This window comes from Ciconia boyciana, chromosome 2 (assembly GCF_034638445.1).
Source record: "Ciconia boyciana chromosome 2, ASM3463844v1, whole genome shotgun sequence".
In the NCBI taxonomy this organism is placed as follows: domain Eukaryota; kingdom Metazoa; phylum Chordata; class Aves; order Ciconiiformes; family Ciconiidae; genus Ciconia; species Ciconia boyciana.
Window position 1 is genome coordinate 22,462,726 of NC_132935.1, and position 14,832 is coordinate 22,477,557.

The following is a 14,832-nucleotide window of genomic DNA, read 5'->3' on the forward strand; positions in this document are numbered from 1 at the left end:
GTACACCAAAAATTTGAAGATGAGACCCTCGGAAGGACTAACAATTAAGAAAATAATCATAGAGCTACACCAGGGGCTGCAAAAAGTATTAGGGTTCTTAAACTAATGCACAGACCTGAGTACCAAAAGTAGTCTACCCATAACAGCCTGGCAGTCAGCATGCTGCCAAGAAGCATTAAAAAATAATTCCATCATGTTCTTAAAATTTCCTTTAGAATATATGCACTCCCACAGGAAGAACAATCAAATAAAAAGGTAGGACTCTACCCCACAGCAGCTATGATACATGTGATGATGGCAAACAACTGCATACCACCTTATTCTCAGCACTACATGGTGACATTCCCAGGCTATATCCACATGAATATGCCCTTAAATTATTTAGATGCAACCCTAGAATTAACACCACAAAACTCTTGCAAATATTACATTAGTATTAATAAGCAATTAAGTGTTTCCAGCTGGTAGATGACATTTTAATGTTAACAATTCACTTTCACGTCCCCTTTTATCTCTCCAGTGAATTGTTGACAAGTTTTCTTGATACTCTTTCAAAAATATAAGACATCAATAAATACAATATATTCAACCAGTTTTTAAAGAGCAAAGCTTTAAACAAAACTAGGACTTCAAGCAGAACATGTGTTGCAGAACACAAATTTCACGGGAATGTAATTGCTATTTGCAAGCAGCTTAACTTACTATACAGCATGTTCCCTTCACTTGCTTGTATGAAGGCCAAGTGCAAGGTCCTGCACTTGGGTCACAACAACCCCATGCAACATTACAGGCTTGGGGAACAGTGGCTGGAAAGCTGCCTGGTGGAAAAGGCCCTGGGGGTGTTGGTCGACAGCTGGCTGAATATGAGCCAGCAGTGTGCCCAGGTGGCCAAGAAGGCCAACAGCATCCTGGCTTGTATCAGAAATAGTGTGGCCAGCAGGACTAGGGAAGTGATCATCCCCTTGTACTCGGCACTGGTGAGGCCACACCCCCCAAGTACTGTGTTCAGTTTTGGGCCCCTCACTACAAGAGAGACATTGAGGTGCTGGAGCTGGTGCTGGAGCAGAGAAGGGCAATGAAGCTGGTGAAGGGTCTGGAGAACAAGTCCTGTGATGAGTGGCTGAGGGAACTGGGGTTGTTTAGCCTGGAGAAAAGGAGGCTGAGGGGAGACCTTATCGCTCTCTGCAACTACCTGAAAGGAGGTTGTAGCAGGGTGGGTGTGTCGGTCCCTTCTCCCAAGTAACTAGCAATAGGACTAGAGGAAATGGTCTCATGTTGCATCAGGAGAGGTTTAGATTGGATATTAGGAAAAATGTCTTCACGGAAAGGGTTGTGAAGCATTGGAACAGGCTGCCCAGAGAGGTGGTGGAGTCACCATCCCTGGAGGAGTTCAAAAAACATGTAGATGTGGCACTGCAGGACATGGTTTAGTAGCCATGGAGGTGTTGGGTTGACGGTTGGACTAGATGATCCTAGAGGTCTTTTCCAACCTTAATGATTCTGTGATTCTATGATTCTATGAATGAAACACCATCAGTTAATGTTCTGCTTAGGATTTGAGTCCTAACTACTTTTCAAATCCCCACTAAACTATTTTAAGTGCCCAACCTCTGGTATCAAATTTTGTCCTAATACTTCTAGAAACTCAGAGCTCTAGTGTTCTTATCAAGGTCTGAGACTTTTGCTTGTGAATGTATGGCAGGCAGTTCAGCCTTTTTCTTTTTTTTTTTTTTTTTAATTCAGGAATTCAGAATCAGAGTAAGCTGGCATTTAGATACAACCACTTATACAGTTTGATATGTAATAACTTTTAACAAGTTTGAAATATGCTTTCTCATCACTCAGAACTCCGCTTGTCTGTATAGAGAAGTGAGGTAAGCTTTAGCTTATACTTGACCTGATCCTCTGGCATTACTCACTATTCATACTTTCCCTATTCTTTAGACTCCATGTTATCCATGGTAACTCATAATAGATAATAAGTCACTATAAAATGTTCTTACAAATGCAACATAAAAAATGAGAAGATTATGTCTGAATTCATTAAGAAGAAAAATCAGTTCTATACATGAATTAATGTAGTAACTTACTAGAGTACAAGGCATTCATCATAAATCAAGAATATATAACCTAACAATGTTTGTGCATTTTCATATATATCTCTAACTATATAACAATAATAATTATAGAGATATGATTCATGTAAGCATGTGTGTCTCTTTGTCTGGAAATTGTTTCTGTTGAAGTACAGTAATATTTTCCATAAAATATGCATGGTTAGTAAAAAAGAAAGGAAAGGTGCATGCCATATCTGTATGGAAGACAGAATGACTGACATCACATAAGTCAAAACGTGATAGTATGCACATTAGGAGGCAGTATATTTTTCTGTGCTTTATGTATTTCAACATACAGAGCAAAAGGCTTAAATGTCATCTACCTTCTGAGCATCCAGTCAATACTCCACTATTTATTTCTTTATTGTTAATACTTTATGTATTTAGCTTAAAATAAATTATTTATGTTTTTATAAATACGTTAACAACAGAACACCAAAAATGCCTTTGACATACCTAATTCTCACTGTCCAAAACTGAAACATACACAACTTTCATTTGGCTAATAGCCAGTCTAAAACTCTTAACATCATAATGTAAATAAATCATAATGCAGTAAAATAATTAAGCTTTGCATTGCCTAAGTGCAAAAGAACTCCAGAAGTGTTCCAGATCTGCATCTAAAATAAACATGTCTTTTGAGCTGTTCATGAAAATCATGATCTCATATGCACATGTAGATGGGAATGCTCGGAAGACCATGGAGACATGGACAAGGTTTAGATATAGCAGATTTTTAAAAAGACAAAAGAACTCCAAGATACTTTTTTTTTGGCAACCTTCATTTAGACTTCTAGCCTTTTACCACACATGCCTTACTTGCTACATTATAGTAGTCAATGACAGAAGGATATCAAATGATGGTATGCTAAAATGAAAATATTAGTATGCATCCTCACAGATTTCTGAAACATTACATATTTTGTTACAGATAGCATGGACAGAAAATTTGCAGCAGCAACTCATTTCACTTATATTAAAATAATGACGTTAGTCTGATAAGGCAGCACTATAGGTTTTGCAAAATGATAATTTATGTATATACACCCCCCCCCCTTGCATCAGGTGAAAACAGATTTCCACTATTCTGACAAGATTCCAGACATACAGGCAAACATGGTAACTTTCCTTTTTTAAAGTGAACAGAAAATGATGACTTAAAATTTTCTGATATTGCTCACCTATTTGTCCATTTCCTTACACCTTCATAAAAATTCAATGAATCATCAGAGTAACAGAATAGAGATCAGTGATTCAGTGACCAATTAGATTGCCTAATTGGACGTACTTAGTACCAGGAACAGGCTTGACATACCAGAACAGTCTCAGAAGCACACTTGAAAACACACACACATACACAGAGTGCCTCACTTGAACCACCCATGGCATACCTTTCTGTTCTTCTTACTGTGCAAGGGGAGTTTAACCTGGTCTTTACTGCTTGGGATATTTTATTCAATAGAAAAGAAGAGGCATTAGAAGATAATCTATTCCTTTCAATTTTCATTTTCTGTGACCAGGTCCCACTATCTGATTAACATTCCAGCTTCCCTATTAGAGTAGGAAGTTGACTCCCAAGAATTTCTGTGGAAAGGATGAAGTACTGGAGTACTATTACATCCTGACAATGTTGTGCTTATTGGAATACCCATAAATAATTCTGAATGCAAAACAAGACTTTCTGTTCCACTGTTAGAGCCTGCATGAATCAAACTCAGTTGACTCAAGAAACTGCTATCATCCTATTACTGCTTATCTATTCTTGTAGTCAGCTTCTTCCAGTGTATTACCTGACTGTAATTTAAGTAATACATTGTATCATGGGCAACACTACTATCCTCCATTTCTAGTAACACTCTTTTACACTTTTTCAATTGAAATAGCAAATTAAATGTATGACAAGCATGAAATTATTGATTGCTAAAAAGTAAATATAATTTTTTACTGGTATGAATTTGCCTTTAACCAAATACTCCCAAACTTTTCAAGTCACAATTTTCTGAAAATCTAGCAACATGAAAAAATGGTAATTAGCTTAATCAGCCTGCAGACTAAGAAATAGGTAGTTCTTTGGATGGATTAGTTGGAAATTTAGGGGGAAAAAGAGCCACTGAAAGTGGTAGAAGGGAAAAGAGAGAGGGCTGGCATATGAAATTTAGGATAAGTACTGTGGGAAGGAATGAAATAAAAAACTGGGCCTGGGATCAAGTTAGCACTGCAAGATTGAGTGCAGAATTGCTCAAGGGAAGAGGAGGCTGGAACTAATAAAATTATGTGGCTTCAGGGAAAAGGTGTGCTATACTTCCTATTACCAGTATACTCATTCCAACAATGGTAAGCAACTACTACAACTAGTTACTTTTTCCAAACAAGTGAGGCCAGTGATAAGGTTCTAAAAGTTTAGATTCTCATCTGAACAAAGCAGGAGTTAATGTGCTCTGTGGTAGAATGTTTTCCATGTTGCTTCATAAACACCTGGGAAATCACACCTAAAAACTACGTAAAATGTGAAGTCAAGCTCTCAACCTTCAGAAAATGGCAAATGCCATTCAAGAATAAAACATTGGTTATATAATTTCCCCTGCTACATTTCACAGAAAAGATTAACAGAATAGTTTTATTATATAGTTTAGTTTTTTTAAAGGAGAACAAATTTTCTTTACGTATAAACATCAACAGTTTTTCCACTGATAATGGTATGGATGCTTTTTGTCACATCACTTGTATAGAAATTCCTGCTTATCTCCTGGGATAGATGAAATCCTAGAAATATTCAAACTGATTGCAACTGACAGTTTGAAGACTTTAGCTGTGAAACAATAGCAATTATCAGCAGAGAATTTGTGAACTGACACACATTCAATCAAGATGACTTTCAACAGGAAAATCAGTATCACGTTGTCACAGTACTCCCCATAAAGTATTTTAAGTCCTTGCTCCAAAGGGCCTAACACTGAAGTCCTTTATCAGAACTGAATTATTTTTAACATGGGCATTTTGTACATGCATTTTATTCTGAGGAATGTATCCATGACTTTTTGTTGTTTCTTTGTGTTTTAATTCGGCTCAAAGGTTCTGAATCATGAGTCTTTACAGATGTAGCTACATTTGCAAGACTGCACGTCTCTTGTCGCCTTCCTACTCCATCCCTCTGTTGGAGGTTACCATCCTTCAGCAGACACATGGAGGCACCAGGTGGGTGGTGCAGATAACTGTGCAATTTAACAGTTATTTCACTGTGAAGTAACATGCCCACTGTAAATAACAGCAGCTAAAGAGAAAACACCCTCCTTTCTGCCATCCTTACTGCAAGGTTAAAGCATGGCAGTGTGCTCAGACAGCAATCCCTTCAGCAGTTAAATCTATTAGGGCTCATGAGTGAGCGCCCTGGGAGAGGAAACTGTATTTGGCAACATTAGAAGTAACTGAAAACAAACTCTGTTAATGGAAAATGCAGGACAGTCTTACTTACAGGAATCCCTACTGGTACAACCTCTAGCATGTTTTTTACTTGCAATTGTAGGCATAGATATACAAAATAATTATGAAGTGCAATATACTATTAATGTACATGGTAAAATTTTGAAAGGAGAAAAAGAACTTAAAGAAACGCTGCAATTATTGAGATTTAAGTTGATGCATACATTTTATAACGTAGCTATAAGCAGCTTTTCAGCAATGCATTTCTTTTACTTTACTGGGTATTTGAAGAAGCAAAGAAATTACATTGCATACCCACATATGGGTATGTACCCATATGACATACACAACCAAAAATTGAAAATATTATCCCAGAATTTCCGCATAAAGCATGAGGTATCCTTTCTACTCTATAGTATCTTTGTATCTGTAATATACACTTAAATGATTGTACTGTAAAATATTAAGCAAATAATAAATGACTACTTAATTACATATTATTCAGCTGTGTATTTAATAAAGAATGTGAAAAAAATTATCTGTTAAGTTTTGTGGTTTTTACTATGGTGCAATGTCTCAAAAAACTCTTTTCCTAGTTTGACCTAATCTGGTACCTAACTATTAACTATGTTGGATTAGGAGCCTGCTACTTATAGATAAAGCAACTGACAATGTAAGATGACTTTTAGAACTGTAGAATTTATATTGCTCTTGGCCACATTTAATTTTGTGTTAAATAATGGAAGCAGCTAATTAAGTGGCATCTTATCTAACATGCAGCAGACTCATGGTAGTGAAGTATTTTGGTCTTCACTGGTCTGATTATAGTAACCAGAATTTTTGGCATGTATTTTGGCATTTACTTTAAGACATGTTTAAAAAAAAACTTCTTTCAACAGCATGAAACAAACAAAGTGTTCAAGAGAAAGTCTGTATTTAAATGTGCTAATGAAATAATCTCTCAGTAATAGTGGTGTGATAGTCATGCTAGTCCCAGCATATCAAGATACCGTCTTCGAAGTGATTTAAAGAAATATTCTCCATTATCTTTAAATAATCATGGCTATGACTACACCATTACTTTTACATAGCCGATAATAACTTTTATTTTTTAAAATGGAAACTGTGCAATAGTCCTGATGAAGAGATAGCGGACCCAAAATTTAACCTGCTTTTTCTCTCTCGTTTTCTTTTAAGTGCTTAGTAGAAAAACATTTATACTTTAGGAGTTTTCTCATATGTCTCCACTGCAAGGCTATTTGAGTTAGGCCTACTATATCTGTGCTAAATTCACCATTAGCAATTTCATGCCTCAGGGAGAGCACATCTAGGATAAAGAATGTAGTTAGACTAATAGTTGGTAAATAGTATCTAAGCTGGTCACAGCTGTGGGTGTGAGTACAATTTCCTTACACTTGGTGTTTTTTGTTAACTGCTGACATATCTTTCAGAAAGTAATACACAGATATAGTTTTGGCTGATGTCTTGTTTCTGGAACTATGCTAAGATTCTCACATTGTTCCTCTAATTGACCTAATTATATTGATAGCTTAAATATAGAACTCTGAGGCCAAATCTGGCTGTTTCCAACATTTTCTCTATAGTTTGATTAGTTTCAGTTTCTGAAGTGAGGTAAAAGTCTGCTTTGGAGAGCTTACTAAAACATGTCAAACTGAAGTTTACAAGGTTATCCTGTTACAGAGAAAAGATCTTATGGAACTTGGGGCAGTATTGGGTCATAAGCATTCATATGTCATATTTATCCAAGGGATAAATGGAGCATGGAAACAACAAACCATCAGAGCTGTGGGAAAGCAAAGTGTGACTTTTTTTTTAAAGGTAAGTGTGGAACAAAACAAGGATGACAAGTAGAGAGATTATAAACCTATGCAAAGGTTCAGTTTTTCCACTTCTCCAAACTGCTTGCAGTTCCAGCAGTTTTCAGAATCAATACCATTAGAGTTACTTTAGGGACTTGTGTACACAACATTGTTTTTTATTATGTAACACAGACAGTATCACAAATATTCACTAACAAAATTTGAAGTCTAATAATCTTTCCATTCATAAAACCACTGTCAAACTAACAATGAATATGAAACATGATAAATGTTTGGGAATAGTCTTTTGCTATTCTCTTGAGTGTTGCCTAAAACCAATATGCTTCAGAAACTGTATGTTGCAATAGAGGTATAACTAGTACACAGTCTGATTACATAGGCAACCACTCACCATGTATGAACAGCAGAACTTCTGTGTGTGTTTTGGAAAATACAGATGACATATAAACCTATGTTGAGAGATTCAGAGCACACCTAACAAGCAAATACCTATTCATCTAGAATGCTCATGTGAAAATTCAATCATCTCATCACCAACAACTTTCTGACATTGTTTTTCTGACATATTCTAAAAAACAATTCTCTTTCTCTAAGCCAAGCCAGTCCAGTAGGGGTTATTTGATTGAAGTGATGGGGAAAGATTGTGGTGCTGTACTTCAAGCCACCTTTCACTGCTATGCATTGATCTGGGAGGCAGCAAGCAAACTTGCACAGTGAACAAACCCAGGAGCATTCCATAAGGCATATACAGGCTCTAAGGACAAGTTCAGATCCTATTTCAAGGATGACTGGTCTAAAAATCAACATAATATTATCCCAAAAGCATTCTGTTCTTTTCTTTTAAGGAGACAGCTCAGAATCCTTAAGTTATTGCCTTCTGTATGAAAATCAGATAGCCTCATGAGCCAACTAAATAGCATTCTTCTTTTCTACAACTTAAATAAAATATTATATAGTTTAATGCAAAAAAGAGGTTCACCTATGATCTATTATACTTGTAATGATTACAGTTAACATTCTGGATGATAAATACTTGATTGCTTTTCAATATCTTAATTTTTTTGCCCATTTGACTTCTTTTTGGCCAAATTCAATTACAAATCACTTGAATAGATACGCCTTTTTTTTTTTTCTTTTGGTACTCTTTTTTTCTAACTTACCTAATTAGGAACACTTAATTATAAATTTTTTTTTCTGAATAATTTTGTCTTACATTCCTTACAATCATTGACCATCATATTAATGTTCTTTTAAGACATATTCACCTCTTCTGTTCAATATTGCTAACAAAAAGCCACTGATTTCTTAAATTCTTTGTATTACAGTTAGCAACACCAATTATGTGCTTTGATATCACTTGAGGAATAACCTGTAATAATAATCTGTAAAAGTATTAACTTCAAATACTAATCACATAGCACCCAGTAAGATTATGAAATATATCTGTATTACTCCTTGCTATATGCAATTATGAAATGGGACAATATCTAGCAATCATGCCTCTCTGACTATAATGTGCAGGTTTTCAACTTGGTGTATAAGAAGCTGGAAGATATTCAAAATTAAAGGTAAAAAATGCTTTTTCTTTTGATTTTCTGACCTGACGACAATGAGGTGGGAAAGACCTTATCAATATTTTTTTTTTAATGTCACAAAGGCACTACCACAATTAATTCAGCAAAATTAACTACATTTGCCAACTGTTGCCTGCAACTCTTTTTTACATCATTAAAATTCATAGAGGTTGCCACAGCTCTGCTCACTCTTTGGGAAGTTTTGTTAGGCAAAGCATTAGTCATGGTAGGATGTGCCTCTAAACCCAAAGACCCTGATTTCATTCTAACACACATTGCCATAACTTTTCCCCCCCACCCCTCCACAAAAATGGCTCATAAAGTTGAGAAAAGACAAACACAGTGCTAGAATATACTATTGTTATGTCTGTGAATTGCACTGTATCCAATGGGAGCATTACACTAATACTGAGCTGAAATTATCCATTTTTATGCCTCTTTATTCAGCAGCAAAAATGACCAAATCTACTGTTAGATTTTTTTAAAGATATTCAGCACTTAAAGAATTTATTAATATAGTACATAAAAATATTTTTATTAAAAAGCGCAACTAAGCTATTTGTCTTTTATATTGTACAATTTCTCATAGATTTTTCAGATTCCCTCTTGGCAAAGATAACTTGATAGTTTTGTCAGCCTTTTGTGCACTGTATATTTTTTAATGTATATCATGCAGCCAGTGGAAAATGAGTAGGGAAACGCTAATCTAATTATGTAGAGTAATTTTGCTATTTACTTTAGTGAGCTGCCATGGTGAAGTAATTCACGTTGATGAGTGTAGGCTACAGCTGTTTCTAATTCCAGTCAGATATTTACCTCTCTCTGTCCGGAGAGTAGTGGTCATCTATAACACGGTGTCTATCCATTCGGTTCAGGGTATTGTAATGCGCAGGAGTAGATCGAGTCCCTCGTGGTCCCTGATCCACATTCCGACTAAGGATAAAAGACATCAGATTCTGAGTTCTGGGTGCGCCTGGACCACATCCCTTCACTGGTTTGTACAGACAATTCTTAGCAAACGTGGGGGTAATGAGATGTGTTAGCTGACCTGTCTTTTTATACTTTTACTCTCACATAATTTTAAATCTCATGGTAAAAAAATTTTCCCCTACAGAAAAAGGTGCTAAAAGGTGCTAAGGGAGCCAAGTCCATGCTAGGGATAGGGATTTTTCTTTTGTTTCAACATTTACTTGTTCTGGAAATTAGAGGATAACTTTTTTTTTTAAATTAAAAAGGTTAATTTTAGACAAAATTTCATTGGTCTTTCCAGTCTAGTACCTTCAAGGAAAATTTCCTTTCTAGCTGAAACAAACACTGTAAAGAATTTTCCATGAGCTCTTGAGTTTGGCTATACTATAAAGGTGTAAACTGTACTAAGACACAATGAGGACCTCTGGCTGTTACGGTAGAGTGCAGCCTGCTGAAAACATTGTCATCTGATTCAAACAACAGATGCTTGTTTTGCACTGGAAAGTGTATTCTGTAATCTCACTAGAATAGAATCTGAAAAAGACAGAACTGTTTAATTAGGTATAAGTCGTACACATAGTGCAGGCTTCGTTAAAGCCAGCAGTGTGCCCAGGTGGCCAAGAAGGCCAACAGCATCCTGGCTTGTATCAGAAACAGCGTGGCCAGCAGGAGTAGGGAAGTGATCGTGCCCCTGTACTTGGCACTGGTGAGGCCGCACCTCAAATACTGTGTTCAGTTTTGGGCCCCTCACTACAAGAAAGACATCGAGGTGCTGGAGCGTGTCCAAAGAAGGGCAACGAAGCTGGTGAAGGGTCTAGAGCAGAAGTCTTATGAGGAGCGGCTGAGGGAACTGGGGTTGTTTAGCCTGGAGAAAAGGAGGCTCAGGGGAGACCTTATCACTCTCTACAACTACCTGAAAGGAGGGTGTAGTGAGGTGGGTGTCGGTCGGTCTCTTCTCCCAAGTAACAAGCCATAGGACAAGAGGACATGGCCTCAAATTGCACCAGGGGAAGTTTAGATTGGATATTAGGAAAAATTTATTTACTGAAAGGGTTGTCAAGCCTTGGAACAGGCTGGCCAGGGAAGTGGTTGAGTCACCCTCCCTGGAGGTATTTAAAAGACGTGTAGATGTGGTGCTTAGGGAATGGTTTAGTGGTGGACTTGGCAGTGTTAGGTTAACAGTTGGACTTGATGATCTTAAAGGTCTTTTCCAACCTTACCAATTCTATGATTCTAATCACCTTTACAGTTTTGTACTATTTGAGACCAAAGCTTTTCCCATCAATTGCTTTACTCACAGTTTAACCATTAATACCTACTGATACACACTAACTTCACTTTTTCTGCTCTGTAAAACAAATCCACAAGAATAGGAAGATAGTTGTAATACTTGTTGGATAATTAAAACATAATTGTTTTGTATAGATTTGAAAACAACAGTTTGCATGCTTCCCTCCACACAAATTCAAAATTTTAGACCAATAAATTCTTCTGCCTCCTCTCCTTTCCTGCAGTCTTCCCTAATGTGGGCCTCATTTTTTTTCACTTTTATACCATTCAGTTCCTGTGTCCTTCCTTGTCACTTTGTGTGCCCTTCTGGTACCTGTCATCCTTATCCTTTGTCATTTGCCAGTCCCTGATTAGTGTTAACCTGTATGTGTATCCTTCACTGCTGCTGCCTTGCTGTTGTTTGTTTCTGCATGTAAGTGCTATGAAGATGTTGCACTACACATAAACTTTTGCCTTCAGCTCTACTTCATTTCTCATAAAGCATTTCTCCACTCTGGCTTTCATGAAGCCAAATATAAAGTTTACTCTGGCTAATAAACTTCATATTTGCCATATTAAAAGTGAGTATAATTCTTCTACCTTCTACTCTAGAACTCTTTCCTGCAACTTGTTCTCTGTACGTGTTTTAACCCCCTTATTTATACCAAAATAATAGAAAATCCAGTATAGCCTTTACCTGCCATTGGACTGTTTCATATATATTTGTAGTCTAAAACTGACAGGGCTCCTCTGCTCTTCTTTGTTAACTTTTCTACTTTTCCCAACAGCCAATTCTCATTCCTTCTTTCTGAATTCTAGTTTCTGTCTCACCCTTTTCCTCAGGGTCTCCCTTTTTGTTCAGGTTTAAAAAAAAAAAAAAATAAATAAATTTTTTTTTCTGTCTCTAGTATTATCGTCTTATTTTACTCATCTCTTCTTTTGACTTAAATATTTAAGATTTCTCAAGCTGTCACTTCTTTGCAAAACTTCCCAAAGATCTGACCTTTGCCATCTGCCCACACAATCAAAACTCCTGCCTAAAGTCTGATTATAAGCCTTAGTCCTGAAAACTCAGTACCATCCCATCTGCTCAAATCACTTTCAATAAGATTGTGTTATTGGCTTATTGTTTGGCTATTGTACTGGCTAAATAAATAATTTCTTCTTTAAATTTCTTTAAATATCAGATTCTGACTTCATGCTGCTTTTTAACATCCTACACAACTGTATTTCTTCTACTTCAAAGTGTTACTACTATTTCAGTTCTGTTTCACTCTGCTAAGGATGCCTTTGTCAGCCAGATTTACTGTTTAACAGAAAATGACACACTTTCTCCAGTGAAACCTATTCTATAAGAAAAGTTACTTTCACAACATATGTCTCCACTCCTTTGGAACTTTCTTCCAGTTGACAGAACATGTATGGAGCAATCAGATAACAGATAAGCAGGTGACAAGGTGTAATTGCAGGTGGTGATGGTAGAGAATAATGAGCATCCTACTAGATTTACCACACCATTTCAGCTTAGCCACTTTCTATAGTCACCTTCATCTCGCTTTTTCTAATGCACAGTCTTAGAAAAAACTAAACATGATGTTGTTCAGTGCCTGCCACAGTTTAAACTCCGTTCTGATCTACAGAGAGAATAACAGTCCATTAAATATATTAGCTGAAAACATTACAAGAGCAGTAACAATTTCTTGTCAGCTACTATGCAGTGTGGCTTTGGTGGAGTTTATTAACAAAATCCTGTAGAAGGACTGAGGACTGTAAAATGGCTTCTAAGATATAACAGCAACTTGCACTTCTATGGCCCAAGAGGTCCTGCCTGCAGAGGCTTCAATCAGTAATTGGGAGATCTCTGGGCGTGCAGCATGCTTACTGTGGTTAGAACATGTCTGTAGCAGCACACGTATAACAAACTGAACTAAACATGGTGCAAATGTGATTAATAATGCTTATAGCTTTGCCGAGTACACCTGGATTTTCATTAGAATTAAAAAAAACATTTCTGTAACCCAAGGATTATGCTTCTTTTCTACCAGCTCTCAAGTTCTGGCAATGCAATTCTCTGGGCTCGACAAGTCCTCAAAGAAATGATGTGGTGTGTGGGCAGGGAAATATTACATAAATAATGCATTTGATTGTGACATTATAAGAAACAGCTGAAACATTTTTCTCTCTAAGTTCAAAATTATATTTAAAAATTTATCTTTAGGAAAGTCAGGAAGCAAGAAACATTTCATAAATGTAAAGAAATGCAAAACTACAAGAAAATTAAAAGAAGGTTTTTCAGTGATGTTATACAACTGTTAATTACTAGCCTGGGTAAAAGTTCTGCCCAAAATGCACAGAGTATGCACACACACATGAAAACACAAACACACACACACACACACACAAAGAGACTTTGCTCACATTTATGTCTATATCCAAGACAAATAACCCCAGGAGATTTAGCATAGGCAACTACTTAGACTGAAATCAGTATAGTGGAAATCAGAATAGGCCCCTCTGTGTCTACTGTTTATGTCTCATTTAAAGTCAGGCTGTATTTACATATGGTTTTAGAATTCAAGTAGAAACTTACAGTTTCTGCCTGTTAGCTGTCTGTGATGATATGGGATAATTTGGGATCTTAATACCTCACTAATGCAAAAGGATATCATTTAGTCTGTATCTGTTAGAGGAAATGGTAAGCAAACACATAAGTAAGGGAATATGAACTCAAGAGAAGTTTAAGCTAACAAAAAGAACAACAATAACAGAAAGGAAAGCAGAACACAAGAGAATCAGAATGGCTGTAGAAGAAAGGGATAGACACATGTACCTGACAGGAAATATTGGATACCAGATCTTTAGTATTAAATGGGAATTGTGAACATTATGGGCAAAGAAAATAACTTCTCCTTTTATTCCAGCTGAATTACACCAGCTGGAAACCTACCCATACATAGTGACAAAAATGCTGGAAAACAGGCTTCATTCCTCTTTACATCTGTCCTTCTGCTTCCTCATAAGAAAGCTTATCCATGCAGGAAAATTCTTAATTCTGGCTTAAACAGTATATTCAATCAAGCAGTAGTCATTATCCAAAATGGCTGGCTTTTGGAAGAAATATCCTGATCTTTGTTTCACAAGATAAATAGTTATCAGAGCCCTTCTAAGATCAGGAGCTGACATTTTTCAGTATGAAATTGTATGTGTGTCAATTTCTTCTTGATGCTTTAAAAGTTTGAAAAAAATAGTAGAAAGAAAGCTACTACAGGCAGGAAGTATGGCTCTCCCAAAACCTTAATCCTGCATGGACAAAAGGGTTGAAAACAGCCACTGACAAATGAACACTAAGAAAATGTCAAACCATCACATGCTATAAAACATGGCACCTTCTAAATAGGTCTTGAAAATGAAAATCTGGAGAAATATTTTTCTTTCCTTAGACTGGAATGTACTGATTTTTGATGAAAAATAAGACAAAATTAGGTGAATTTTTGCACATCAGTATAATGTAAGAAAAAACATTATTGGCTTTACACAATCTCATAAGATCTAACTAATTCATTGCCATTTTGAAAGTCTGGAGATTCTTTTCAGTATTGTTAGAGGATCAATACCACTTCAATTTATATACCTGCATAGTTA

At 36.3% G+C, this 14,832-nt stretch overlaps 1 protein-coding gene across 10 annotated transcripts in view; it reads right to left on the reverse strand.

Annotated features, from left to right (window-relative positions):
• Positions 1-14,832, reverse strand: part of RIMS2 (regulating synaptic membrane exocytosis 2) — a 494,921-nt gene that overhangs the window by 156,362 nt on the left and 323,727 nt on the right. For all 10 annotated transcript variants that reach the window (XM_072852067.1, XM_072852057.1, XM_072852056.1 and 7 more), the window contains one exon: positions 9,769-9,885. In XM_072852067.1, coding sequence (XP_072708168.1) covers positions 9,769-9,885 — 117 coding nt within the window. The remainder of the gene's footprint in view (positions 1-9,768; positions 9,886-14,832) is intronic.